Source organism: Humulus lupulus, chromosome 7 (assembly GCF_963169125.1).
Source record: "Humulus lupulus chromosome 7, drHumLupu1.1, whole genome shotgun sequence".
NCBI lineage: Eukaryota > Viridiplantae > Streptophyta > Magnoliopsida > Rosales > Cannabaceae > Humulus > Humulus lupulus.
The window spans coordinates 9,830,096-9,844,723 of NC_084799.1; the positions used below are offsets into that span (position 1 = coordinate 9,830,096).

Here is a 14,628-nt window from a genome sequence, read left to right on the forward strand (position 1 = left end):
TAAAAATTTCACATATCATAAACATATGAAACCTATTAAATGGTACCGCAAGACCCATTATCATCAACCCATAATCCTTCACCGTTTTCACGGAAACAAATACAATCATCATCAACTTCGTCATTATCTTCTATTGCGGTGAATGTGACAAGTTCTTCTTCGAGAGGTATATCATGTAAATCACCATCTTTAATGTTCCATTCTTTTGTTTGCGTTGGAAGAACAATTGACCATTGGTTGTCTGAAGGATCATTCACATAAAATACTTGTTTCACTTGTGAAGCTAATATAAATCAATCAGATTTGTGCCCAATTCGTTTTAGATTAACTAATGTGAAACCAAAATCTTCATATATTATGTCGCTGTCACTTTTCACCCAATCGCAAAAGAAAATAGGTACTCGAGTTGTGATATAATCTAACTCCCAAATTTCATTAACTACTCCATAAAAAGTCATATCACATTCAACTGGATTTTTATCTTTTGCACTAGAGACTTGCACAGTTTTAGCAACAAGGCTAACACCACTATTTTGTGTGTTTCTGTTGTTATCGCGCTCCCTAGTGTTAAATAGAGTACCGTTAATCATGTATGATGAAAACTTGATGACATTAACCGAAGGTCCTTGAGAAATCCACTTAGCAATGTCTGAAACCTTATTTGATGTGTTTTGTAATTCTGACACAACCTATCAAATCAACATACCAAAAAACAACCAAAAATGTCATCTTGTAATTAATTACTAATTAATGACAACTTTCAATAATCAACACAATTTACCTTTTGTTCTATCCAACTACTAAAAGTTTGATAATGTTCGTCTTATAACCATTTTGAGTTCCTTGACTTGGATGGAAATTTGGTCTTTATCCAATTAAAATGTTCCATTCAATTATAAATAAGCTGTTAAACAATTGAATATACGAAATTACACAACTTAATCTTAATGTATTATATGAATGTAACTCACTCGATATAGGGTTGAATTTCATTTATATTCTACAACACAAGACGATGTGCTTCATCTAGAAGATCTCGACTTACTGTGTATACAACGCTACCACGACGACTCTGAATCTCAACATTTTCAACATCATTTAACCCAATTTTCTGTACACCAGTCATGTATTCAGAACAAAATTCAACTGCCTCTTCTGCAATATAGCATTCGACGATGCATCCTTCCGGCCGACTTCTATTCCTAACATACCCCTTAAGAATCTTCATATATCGCTCAAATGGATACATCCATCTTAAATAAACTGGACCACAATATCTTAGTTCTCTAACCAAGTGAACTGTCAAATGGATCATTATATCAAAAAATGCCGGCGGGAAATATTTCTCCAACTCACACAATACCTCAACAATTTCATCTCTTAACTTAGGTAACTTTAGCGGATCAATCACCTTACAACACAGTGACTTGAAAAACAAGCATAACCTTGTGATTACATCTCGAACTCTCCTAGGCAACACAGATCGGCCACTGGTAGTAAATGTTGCATTAGAATATGACAATCGTGAGATTTCATGCCAGTCAGAATACAACTTTTCATGTCTACCAATGACCTTATATTTGAGGAATATCCGTCTGGAACTTTTATATTAAACTGTAGAGTCCAAGAACTTTACTTAGCTAGTTAGATAGTAGTATTATAGTATTTATAGTATTATCTTTATGACTGTGGATTTTTGGTTCAGACCGGGAATTATTTGGACACTCATAGTAGTACTTGTAGATTTTCTAAGTTTAACCTATAGTTCAAGAATATTAATTTTAACCTAAGGTTTGATTAATATGACTGATATTAAGGATAATATTTATTATACTATAAGGTTTAGATAAGGACCAATAGGATTTTAAGCACATGTTATGAATGGGTGATTAAGGATTAAGTATTTTGGGGATTAAATTTAATAAGGGTAAAGTTTGAATGCTCTAAGGTTAGTCAGCAGCTTTGAATACGTTTAAGGGCTTAGTCAAGGCTGTTTACTCCATTCAAACTTAGCTAAAAATGTGTAATTTTGTGTTTAAATAATCAGTGTGTACCGATATATCGCAGCTATAGGGGGCGATATATCGCAGCACGTAGATACGGAAAACACGAAGCGATGCACGACTGCCTCGGGCATACTGGCCCAGGCGATATATCGCCTACAGGGGGTGATATATCGCCTCCTTCAGTATATTTTGAAATGTTTTGAAATCATTTTCCATTCATCCATTCAACCTCTTGAAAAGTCCAGCACCTTTTTGAACGAGTCTTCAGCCTCTGCTGAACGATTATTCAAATTATTTTCACCTAAAAAGCCATTATTTTTATTCAAGTTAAATTAAGATCCTTTCATAACTAAACTCTATAAATAGGACCTAGTACCCAGCCATTATTCATCTTTTGCTCTAAGTTCAGAGGCTGCAAGTTGCTAGGTGAGTGTGAGAGTGTAAACACTTGGGTGGGGAAATCATAAGCTTGATCATCACAAGTTTATCAAACACTTGGGGAAGTAAGGTTTCATAGTATTTCGGTTCGAGGTTTAGATTGGTCTACAAGTCTTCAAGGTATTTCTACACCTTAGTTCATTGGTATTATGTTATTTTCTTTCCCATAGTCTTCTACTCAGCCTTCTAACCTTAATCTTTATTTTGGTTAGGAAATCTAAGAACTTGCACATAAGTTTTTGGTAAGTATGTTTCTCAATGGTTTAGTCCTTCCATTCCTTTCATTTCCTTTTCTTCATTAAACTCACCCTTTCATAATGGTTTTAGGGGTGTTCCAAAGTCCCATCTCTGTCCTCTTATCCCGGTATTTTGGTAAGGAAAATAGGATAGAATCTATATGTTATATACTTATGTTATCTTATGTTTCTTATGTTATGATAAGTGTTATGATATGTATGTTTGTAGGCTTGGGCATATGACCTACTTAGCTAGTAGGACCCCACTAATCTCATGGGCATATGACTTGTTTAGTCTATGGGACCCCAAGTAATAATGGCCATTATAGTATGTGTATGATATAAGTGTTATGTTAAGTTTTTTTATGTTTCTTGTGAAATTAATGTATATGAACTATGTGGTAAATTTTTCCTTGCTGGGCATTAGGCTCATTCCTTTTTGTTTATATGTGTAGGAAAGTAGCTATAGTGGCGGTAAGGTTCGTGGATGCTTGGGTTTTGTGTATCGGTGATGAACGAAATTCAAGGAGTCGAGAGTTCGATTTTCGAGGATGTAGTCTTGTTTTATGGTTTTACATGTATTTTTCCGCACTTGCTATGTAACTCCTTTATTTTAAATTATGTTTTGTTTTTAAGACAATGGGATCCCATATCCTACTTGATATTTTATGAAAGTAACTCTTATTTCTACAAGTTTCTAATAAAGTTATGGTATTTTCGCAATGTAAGTTTTTTTAAGGGTTTGTATGTATAGTTTCGTTAATGGTCCAAAAGTCTAGAGTAGTTGGGTCATTACATAAACAAACATCTGCAAATTTCCATTCTTTCCTCTTTAGTAAGAGTGTAAGCTGCAGGAGGTAAATATGTTCGTCTCTAAACAATCAGATGAAACGAGGAATTGGCGGAAGGTACCACAAAACTTTGTCAAGTACTCCTTCCTTGACATCATCACCATTTCTTTTCTTTTGCCATCGTGACTCACCACAAGTAGGACACGATTTTGCGTCTGCAAAACTATTTCGATATAATATGCAATCATTAGGACATGCATGAATTTTTTCGTACTGCATGCCTAATGAGCATAACGTCTTCTTTGCCTCATAAAATGAAATTGGAATTTCATTATCTTCAGGCAATAACTCCTTCAAAAAACCAAATAAATCAGTAATTCTTTTATCACTCCAGCCATGTTTAGCTTTTAGATTGTACAACCTAAGAAGCGCAGATAATTTTGTAAATCTTGTACAACCAGGGTAAATTGGTTTCTCGGCATCATTAAGGAGTGTCTCAAACTTATTTGGGTCTACTCCTGATCCATAATGTCCGTCGTCAATCATTTCATCTAATGGATCCCAGTTCTCCTCTACTATATTCCTCCTCACTCCTTTTGGTCTACTTGGCAGAGTTGGAGCAATCGGAGCTATCTCCCCATGGTAATACCAAATTGTGTAACTCTTGTCAATCCCATTGAAATATAAGTGTTCTTTAATCTTTTTAAGATCCATCTTTTTAACATTTCCACACTTAAGACATGGACAATAAGTAAAATTTGGGTCTTTCACATTTTCCGAACAAAACCTTAAGAACAAATCGACCCCGTTCCTATATTCCGCAGATAACCTATTCGCTGACATCCACTGTTTATCCATATATTCTCCTATGTCTATGGAAAAGAAAAGAAACAACACTAAATAAGCACGTGATAAAGTTGTATGTCTATATAAAACTAATTTTTTATTATCCTAGATAAAATCGGGCAGCATTTCCCCTATAATAGTGACCTAACCATCTGCATGTGTATAACAAAACAAACAATTCAAACAACATAAAATAAGTTTCTTCCTTATAGGATTTCTATATTAAACTAATTATTTATTATCCTAGATAAAATCGGGCAGCATTTCCCCTCTAATAGTAACCTAACCATCTGCATGTGAATAGAAAAACAAACAATTCAAACAGCATACAATAAGTTTCTTCCTTATAGCTCCGCAGCACACAACCAAATTTCTCAGAACCTACTTCACTAAAACACACAAGTTCTCAACCTTTCGTTATCATCGCAGCACACAATTCTAATCTCAGAACCTACTTCACTATGGATGAATATTTAAGATATTCAAACTCCTCTAACATTTGTTTAATAATATTAAAAGTAGAAGTAAGAGAATATATATGTACCTCTTGCAATCAATAATCCAAAAGCTAGCAAAATTACTTCACTTAGTAATCAAATTCGCTATTAAATCCACAAACCAATAAAATTAAATTAATAAATAATAAATAAAACATCACTAAATATCTAGCAATATATAACATATTATAATTTTATAAACTTAATTACCTCAAATGTGTGATTGATAAATGAATTTTGATGCAAAATACTCTCTAAAATCTCACCACAAAAATCACAACCTATGAAATTAAATTAATTAATATGTTAAACATTACTAAACAAATATCACTAAATATCTAATAATAGTAAATGATATTGGTAAACAAATAAAAAAAATCCCAATGTGCCACTGATTATAACCTCAACAAAAAATCAATATAAAATTTCATAACCTAAAATCTTAATAATCAACAAAAACATAAAAATTTTCATATATTTATATTTTATAAATTATTTAATAAATTTATTCTAACATAACTATATATATAACAAAATAGTTACAATTTAAAAAAAAAATTCAAATATACAAAAATATATCTAAATTTCGAAATAAAAAATGATAAAAATTTAAAAAAATCATGAACATTTACACTCTAATGAAATCTATACAATGTGATAGATTAAATTAAAAAAAAAACTAAAAAATCATAAATCCCTAAAAAACTTCCATGAAAAAACCACAAAATCCTACAATGTATATAAAAAAAATGCATAAAAATGTAAAACTAACACAAAATCATGTATATTACTCATCCTAATGCAAAACCTATGATTTTTTTTCAAAATAATTAACTAAAAATCAAGAAAATTAAAAAAAAACTTACCTTAGAACCCTAAAAATGCAGCCCCAATTCAGTTTCTCTCCTCTGGTTTGCTCTCTGGTTCGTGTGTGTGAGGAAGAAGGCTGGAATTTTAGAGTAATATAAGAGGGAGACATCCAACGTCTCCCACTGGGAGATGTTGGATGTACCCATGAACACTTCCCCAGCCTATTTCCAACGTCTTCCACCATTTTTAATGTCTTCCAATTGTAGCCATTAATATAAACTTTCAATGTCTTACACCATTAGACATTTAAAACCCTGATAAGTTTTAATGTCTTACACCAATGGTGTAAGACATTGTAGGGGGTCATTGTATATCAAATTTGTTGTAGTGACAGCCGTTTCAACTACATTTAATTAATAAAATAATTCAAAATATTAATAAAATTAAAATTGCAACAAAATAGGCTATTATTTCGGTATATCTGAGAAAAATCCTCCGACAGTTATGGACATTTAACATTTCTAGTCGAGGATGTTCCTGAGATTCTGCTAGGGAACATTACTACTCAGTAAGTTCCTGAGGTGCTCTTCTGAAGTCTCTGGTCGGCATGTTTCTGAGATGCTCCTTTGAAGTCTCTGGTCAACATGTTACCGACCAGAGGCAACCACTCTTGCACTCACTGGTCGGCAACTCTCTGACCAGTGATAGGCATATAAGTTCTGCCCTGTAAAGCATTTCCTAATCCCTTACACTCTCTCTGGTCGGCACATTTTTTTATCATCAAAGTGCCACCTGGTACAAATGTATTGCTACATGTCACTTTAAATTGCCACATCATTACATTGATTTTTAGGGATAATAAATATATATATTATTGTGTGTGTATATTATAACTAGTCGATGTAGCTAATATTCGAATTATAATGATAATGGTATTATAATCTTGTTCATGACATAATCACAAATATGTAAAACTTAAGTTAGCTCAAAACTCTCAATTTTTAGGTCTTTAATTATTTTTCTTTTTATTTTTATTTTCCTAAAATATGAATTTAATATGTTTTTGATAAATTATAATTTTAAAAAAACTATGAGATACAAAAATAATGTTAGTGTATAATAAAATCTATATTAAAGTGGGTTGTTAATTTAAACATACTAAAATAAAATAATATCTAATGAATATAAATTATAAAAATATTTTTTGAAAAAAAATATTTAAGAATTAAATATTGTTTATTTTATAATAATATTAATTTATTTTAAATATTTTTATTTTGATTAATATATAATAAATAAGTTTATTGCAAACTTTTTTCAAAAAACTATTTTAAGAAAATGTTAAAAGTTGAGTTTTGCCAACTTTAGTTTCTAGCTGTAACTTCTCTATAAAATCTTTAATAAGTTGTTTTTATGACTGTTTAGCAAATATTATTATTGCACAACATTTTCAAAAAACAGCTTTTAGCTTTTTTAAAAGTTGTCCCAAATGGACATAAAAGACATTTTTGTTGTCCAAAAAAGTGTATACTAGAATTAGTGTTGATGATGAATTTAATAATTCAATGAATTTGCATCCAGGTATATTTGAATTGCTTGCTTGTAATTTCTGCAAATCATTACAGAAATCTCATCAAGTAGCTGCTTCATTTTACTTAGTGTAATTTGTATTTTAGATTTCATAAACCATTCAATTTGACAGAACTATTGAAAATCATATACTTTGTCTTCAATTTGTTGTCCTTGTGTTCTTTTCCATTTCTTCAAAGTCGAACCACTCTTCTTGTCAGTTCATGTGGTGCTGTGTATGCAGGTATTGGGAATCTTGTAGCTGTGATTTTGTTTCCCATACTTATGTATTCTTTCCAAATGGGTGCAATTGGTGCAGCAATTTCCACAGTTGTGTCTCAGTACGTGTTCTTTGACTAGCATTGCAAATTTTCTTTAGTTTTTGATGTGATAATCCCTTGACATGAGATCTTGCTCGAATGTTTATATTTCAGATATGTTGTCACCTTCTTAATGCTATGGTTTCTGAATAAGAGAGCAATACTACTGCCTCCAAAGATGGGATCATTACAATTTGGAGGATGCATAAAATCTGGTAAATTTGGTTTTGTTTTTCATTTTTTTCTTAAAATATTAAAAAATAAAAATAATCCTTATGTTATTGAACTTCCCTCTTTTGTATGAAGATGCTTTCTTGTCTTACAATTTGACTGAAGCATAACCAGTCAGTTGATATATAGTATGTTCTGTTTTTTAGTTTACTTTTCTTTAGCAAAAATATTACCTGTTTCTCTGTTTTAGACATGTTGACCTTTTTCTTTGCCTGTTATAACTAAGGTGTTATATTTTTATTTGATTCTTTCATATATTTTGGGATGTTATAGGTGGTTTTCTTCTTAGAAGAACTCTTGTTGTTCTAACAACCATGACTTTGGGGACATCAATGGCTGCTCGTCAAGGCCCGGTTGCAATGGCTGCTCATCAGATATGCATACAAGTATGGTTGGCTGTTTCGCTTCTGGTTGATGCCCTGGGTGCATCTGCACAGGTATTATCTCTTTCTTTGACTTATATTGCTTGCTATAATGTTTTGATCCTACTAAAGTTGCCCTTGTTTTGGACCACTAGTTTTGGCAAAGTTCTGCTTATTATTATTGTTTTTTTTTTGCCCATACTGGTCAATAATAGAGGGATACTTTAGTTTTAAATCTGTTGAAATTTCTCTCTGCATAGTCAGCGTCTGCACATGATTTGTCTCTGTTGATTTATGAGTTGTTTACTTGTAGGCTTTGACTGCAAGTTATATGTCTAAAGGTGACTATAAGACAGTGAAGGAAATTGCTCACTATGTGCTGAAGGTAAGGTCTTTTTTTCTGTGTTAATTATTTATCGAGTTTTCTTGTACCTAAAGATTTTTTAATGTCCTACCCATTGAGTTTTTATACATTTTAATTTAACTGTCTATCAGGTAGGATTGCTCACAGGTCTTGCCTTGTCTGCAATTTTGGGTCTATCTTTTGGTTCATTAGCTACTCTGTTCACCAAGGATGCTGAAGTACTAGCAATTGTTGGTACTGGAGTATTGGTATGTGTATATTTGTTGTTCATAAGTCTAATTGCTTTTCATTTGCCTTTGGGTAACTGGCCATGTATAGACTTCATAATGACGCTCTCTAAAACGGTTACAGTTTGTCAGTGCTAGTCAACCTTTGAACGCACTAGCTTATGTTTTTTATGGTCTCCATTATGGTGCTTCAGATTTTGCATATGCTGCCCGTGCCATGGTATGTTGAACTTTTGAAAATCTCATAAATTTTATTTTTTGGGTATGATCCGAAGATTGCATATTTTGCTAATTTTGACTACTGTTTTTTTTTCATAGATGGTGGTGGGAGGAATGCTTTTGCATTTTTGCTATATACTCCAGCAGTCATTGGTCTTCCCGGGATTTGGTTAGGGCTGACTCTGTTTATGGGTTTGCGGGTGGTGGCTGGATTTTGCAGGTATGCATACAATATTTGAGTTCCTTTTTCTTAATTAAAACAATAAAAGACATAAAATTTATGATGAAGCATGAACTATGGGATTTTCAAACTCTTATAAATAGCATTCTATATTGCTTGCTATAATGTTTTGATCCTACTATGTGCTGAAGGTAAGGTCTTTTTTCTGTGTTAATTATTTATCGAGTTTTTGTACCTAAAGATTTTTGAATGTCCTACCCATTGAGTTTTTATACATTTTAATTTAAATGCTTGTGGTGATTTCATGAAATGCAGAGAATGAAATTCTTGAATATATTATATGGACTACTGAAAATTTGTTGCTGGTTCACTTCATCTGTCTCTGTGTTGCCTTCTAGTTTCTTTTAAGGATCTTGATATTATATTATTTGCTTGTAGAACTTATTTTAAAGAATACTAGAGCTTTTCTGGTTAACATATTAATGGTTTCATATGCGTACTTACTATACATAATGAGTACTGTAATGCATGTTGGTGAATTGGATTGCTTACTTATTTCTAATGGTTATATTTGATAATGGTTGAAGCGTGTCTATGAGTTTAATTTGCTATTTTGTATTGGAATGAAAGATAATTAAAAAGTGGGATCTATTTTTTAACCTTGTTTGCTTCAATCTACTAATCGCTTACAAAAATAGAAGAAGCTCTATTCTATTTTTGATTATTTTTCCTATAAGCTAATTTTTAGTTTTGTACCTCTATTGTTAGTGGTCTTCGAATTCAGCGATAGCGGATACTCTGTTTGGCAGTGGAATTTTCTCTTCGTTCATCTCTTAGCTTATTGTTTCTCTTTTGTGTTTTTTGATGGTTTAACACAATGCTATCTTTTGGGCTATTAGCTTTCTGATCTGAACAGCACAAAAGAACAATTTCTATCAAATATTACTTGATGTAAATACTATGCTTTAATTTATCTTTGACTTCTATCACTTTGCTTAGTTTATGATTGGTCTATTTTTCAAAATAAAATAATTTACCAAGTAAACAATAGACTTTATAGCATGTAATTCTTGAGACTAGTATGAATAGAACTGCTTTTTTATTAGAGAGCAAGCCTTATTTTTTTAATTTGTAAATATGATTTTGTTTTTCAGCATTTGGGTTAGCATTTATAACTTAAATTTCAAATTGGAAGGTCACTTTTGTTTTAATACTATGAAAATTTCAGGGTCATGTATAGTTTCTCCTTGAAATTAACATGATTTTACTTTTCATTATATAGTTTCTGCTTTAATTTTCTTGATTTTACCTAACTGAAGAGTTTCTACTTCTATTTTCTTGTTATTGAATTTTTGGAGCTTGTTTTCCTTTGTCAAAAGTAAAATTTTATTTTAGCAAGAATGAAAAAGATAAAATATACTGTAGTTGTTGCATCACTTTATGTCTTAATCAATTGTTAGTAACTTGATCTTGGGAATTGGTAGTTTAGTTTGTTGGTTGGAATTTCATTGCATTAGAAAGCTTTAAGACTGCATCGAGCATAATATTTGGTTGAAATGTCTTTGCTTACAACCTGGTTAGATGTTTGCTTCATAATGTATAATGATATGACTTAAGTCAAGTTTTTGTTCCATGCTTGCTTGATTTCTTGTTGTGTTAATAGTATGTTGTTGAATGTGGTGATTTTTTTTTGTCTAAAGTGGCTAAAATGATTCTTCTCTACTTTAATATGGTCCAGGCAAACTATGTTATAAAGTATGTGGAAGAACGTTTAAATTGCATTTTATTTCAGTAGCTATTAATTTTGATAAACACCTCATAGGAATGGAGGTGCTCATTGTGTGTTCTCTTAAGAAATCATCTAGTCTCCTGGACTTGTAATTCACTTTTACGCTATCTTTTCTTCATAGTTTTGACTAAATAATATCTATTCTCACTGCTATTAAATGTGAGTGATGTCTTAAATCTGGATCATTAATTGCTTTGAAATTATTTTTATCACCTTAAACCCTCTACAAATGTTACCAAGTATTTAGTTGCATATAATTATCTCAATTATCTATTGATCAAAAAATGATTCTATTCTTTCAGATCTAACTTGAATCATGCATATGCTTGTTGTGTGCAATGCTTGCAGTTTGGATTTTATTGTGATTTTTTGTGAGCTTATTTTTATGTCAAGTTGAGAGCATGGCAGCTTGTTAACTTGGCACTTTAAAATTTCTCACATTAATAGGCTTATGATGCTACCTTGTTCTGTATTACTATGTTCTGTACCTTTAGAGGATTTCGAGGATGAAGTCTCTCTTTTAATTGCTGGAGACTCATGGTTCTTGGTTTTGACAATGGATAATGATGTAGGATTTTTGAAATCCGATCACAACATAAAACTAAGAACCCACTTCTGAATTATCTTAAGTTGTTTGATCTCAACAAGGAATTATCTTTTGCTGCTGGTGTTAATGAAGTTTGAAGTGGTTTGGTGCTATTATCAGTAATCCTTCCATAACTTTAAATTTCAGCTAAATGTACTGAACTATTGTTTTGGCTAGAAAGCATCAATTATATGTTTGTTTTGTTTTTAGACAGAGCAAAGGGAATTACTGGCTTTGATTTTCTTCTTCTTTTTTTCACTTATTGTTTATGTTTTTGATTTTATAATTATCATTTTTCTTGCTCTCATTGGTTGTCCTGAGAATGAGGATAATGAAAAGTTGAGTTTCATTTCTTTGTTGTTTGTATTTTTGTAAGAAATCAACATTCAGAGGCTGGGGTGATGTCTTTTATTTTATTTTTTGAGATGCAGAGGTGATGCTTTAAAAGTATTAATTATTATCAAATGAGTTGAGGTATTTTTTGAGCAAAATATTGGTTTGGTTTTGTGATTGAAGAATAGTGGAGTGTATGTATGTTGATGAACATATATTGCTATATCGTATAGAGAGAAAATGAACTCTAGTCTTGGTGTCTGGAGTATAGAGAGATTTATTCTTCTTCTTTGTTTATGATAGACATACAAAAATTCAAATAAAGAAGACTATAACTTAACTATCCCAAAATTGAGAATAGTTTCTGGTAACATACTGTCCTTACTCAGATAAGGTAACAAATAATAGGTTAGCATGGTATCCTCGATTTTTTATTGAAAACGGATGAGAGAAACAAAATAGTAAGGAAAGTATTATGGAAACTGGAAAGGCTTCTCAGATTAGTTGGGGGTTGATGCCATTGTCTTACATATGAATGGTCTAGAATCTGTGAAACTGAGACACTAAAACACAGCTAACAAAGAATAGCACCACATTAACTGAACTATTTATTTCTCATGTAGAATAAAATCACTCTGTAGACACTAAAACACAGCTAACACTAGAATATTTGATTTTTGCATACCTGATCTTGCAACAAGTTTATATGTTTTATCCTCGTGCTTAGTTAAAATCACTCTGATTGTTGCAGCAATCACAAGTGCATGTGAAAAGTGCATAGTTTGAGGTTTTCAAACAGGTTGCTGCATTTTGTTTATGCAATATTTTTTCATGGCAACTTTTTATTTGGCTAGAAAATAATTGCTGGAAAACTTGTTATATGTAGAAGTTGAACCTTGCATGTAATTTTGATATTCCACTACTCTGAAAATATTTGAAAAATGTTATACTCCAAATCCAAAACTAATATTAATCCAAAAGAAAAAAAAAGAACAGAATAAGTAAAGAATAAATGAAGTACCTAACGTATAATAACAAGAGTGGGCAGTAACCAAATAAATTAAGAACTGTTACAATTGCATAAATGGAGCACCTGATTTTTTTTTTAGGTACCATTTTGTTATACCCAGATTTCGAGCCGTAGTAAATATGACCTTGAAAGCTGAGTTCGTAACAAATGGACTCGTGAGGATTAGAGTGATCTAGGATTGTAAGTCGAGCCTGCAAAGTATGATGTATGATCTCGAATGCGGTGATCTCGAAATGACCTCGATCTCGAAAGGTAGCTCCGAGAACACCTTCATCTTCAGGAACTTCGGAGCATGGTTCTTGAGCTCGATATCCCATCTCGAAAGAAACGTTAGCTCGGGAGATGTCAGTGGCTCGCACAATGACATGAGACCAGAAATGCTGGAGCCTTGAAGATATGCTATAACCACCTTGAATATCTACAAGTATTATAACTATGAGATGTAGCCCTCATTAATTGATGTAAATCCCCAAGAATTGTGGGATATTTTAATACAGTTATACGCCCCCTGATCTTTGGGGGACGTTTCCTTTTATATCTGATTATTGGCATTTAAAGCCATTTATTTTTATTCACAAAAGAGTAACTACCCAAAATATGTGGGATAGTATTCTGCATCCTTCTCTATAAATAGAGAAGGCATGCACCATTATAAAGAACCGAAATTCTGATCCTTAAGAGAAAACTCTGTAGAATTCATGATAAAGAATTGTTCAGAGATAATCTTGAGGTTAATAACAGAGACTCGTGGACTAGGCAGATTTAACTGCTGAACCACGTAAAAAACCGTGTGTTTGATTCGTTTGTTTCTTTTGGCCATTGTCTTTAATTGTTTACGTGCTCTCTTCTTTTATCTGTTGACGAAAAACGGCGTCAACAGTTTGGTGCTTTCATTGAGAGCCTTAAGCATTCATCCCTGAGAGATTCATGGCTGCAAACAATCAGAACACTCCTGAAGAAAATTACCCAAGGCGTACTGGAAAACAGCCAATGGAGAACCCAGACGCTGATGAAAGGAGTGGGTCCTCTGATTCCCGGGGACCACCTCCACAACCAAGGGATGAGGACATGTACTATAACCCTGAACGTTATGTCCCTATTGTAGAATTGGAGAATCGGCAGCTGAAACAGTTGTTGGCAGAAGCCAACAAACGTAACGAGGAGTTGACTAGGATAGCCGCAGAGGCGCAGGTGGCTCAGCCCCCGCCTCCGCGCGAAGACCAAGTCCCTCCTCCAAGGGACGTGCACGTTCCTCCCCGGAGGCCCCGTGGACGTCCACAAAAAAATGCTGCCACAAGGAGGCCAGCACAACCTCCAGCACCAACAGAGCCATCTGCTCCTTCTAGGCCTCAGAGGAGTACCCGAGCTCGGGTCCCGCCTAATCCACCTGTGGAAGTGCCTGCAGGAACTGAGAACAACCGAGCTCCTGCCGAGGCTCGGACTCAGGTTCCTGGTAGTGCACCGAACGCAACTGGCCCATCTCGGGCAAATTCTGGACCCTCCAGGCCGAGGCAAGGACGACAACCACCGTCACCTATACGGTTCCCTCCGTCTCCCATAAGATATCCTTCACCTCCCCGCAGAAACGCTCAACCTGGTCGAGATCAGGATCAAGGGCGTACAGGGGAAAGACAAGGAAACAGAGAGACGTTCCAGGGGCAGAGAGGCGTGCCATCTGAGAGAAGTCAGACTTCCCGATCTCGCACTGCGGAGACAAGGCGACGTAGAAAGGATCCACCACGAAATGACCGATCAATGAGTTTCACCAGTGATGAGTCCGGAGAAACTAGGTC

The 14,628-nt window shown here is 33.4% G+C and overlaps 1 protein-coding gene across 1 annotated transcript; it reads left to right on the forward strand.

The window, feature by feature from the left end:
- Positions 1-7,189: 7,189 nt before the first annotated feature.
- Positions 7,190-9,265, forward strand: LOC133791344 (protein DETOXIFICATION 45, chloroplastic-like). Its single transcript, XM_062229271.1, has 8 exons — positions 7,190-7,205; positions 7,438-7,534; positions 7,628-7,728; positions 8,018-8,181; positions 8,420-8,491; positions 8,602-8,718; positions 8,822-8,921; positions 9,016-9,265. The coding sequence occupies exons 1-8, from the start codon at positions 7,190-7,192 to the stop codon at positions 9,153-9,155; spliced, it is 807 nt and encodes a 268-aa protein (XP_062085255.1). The 3' UTR covers positions 9,156-9,265.
- Positions 9,266-14,628: the final 5,363 nt, after the last annotated feature.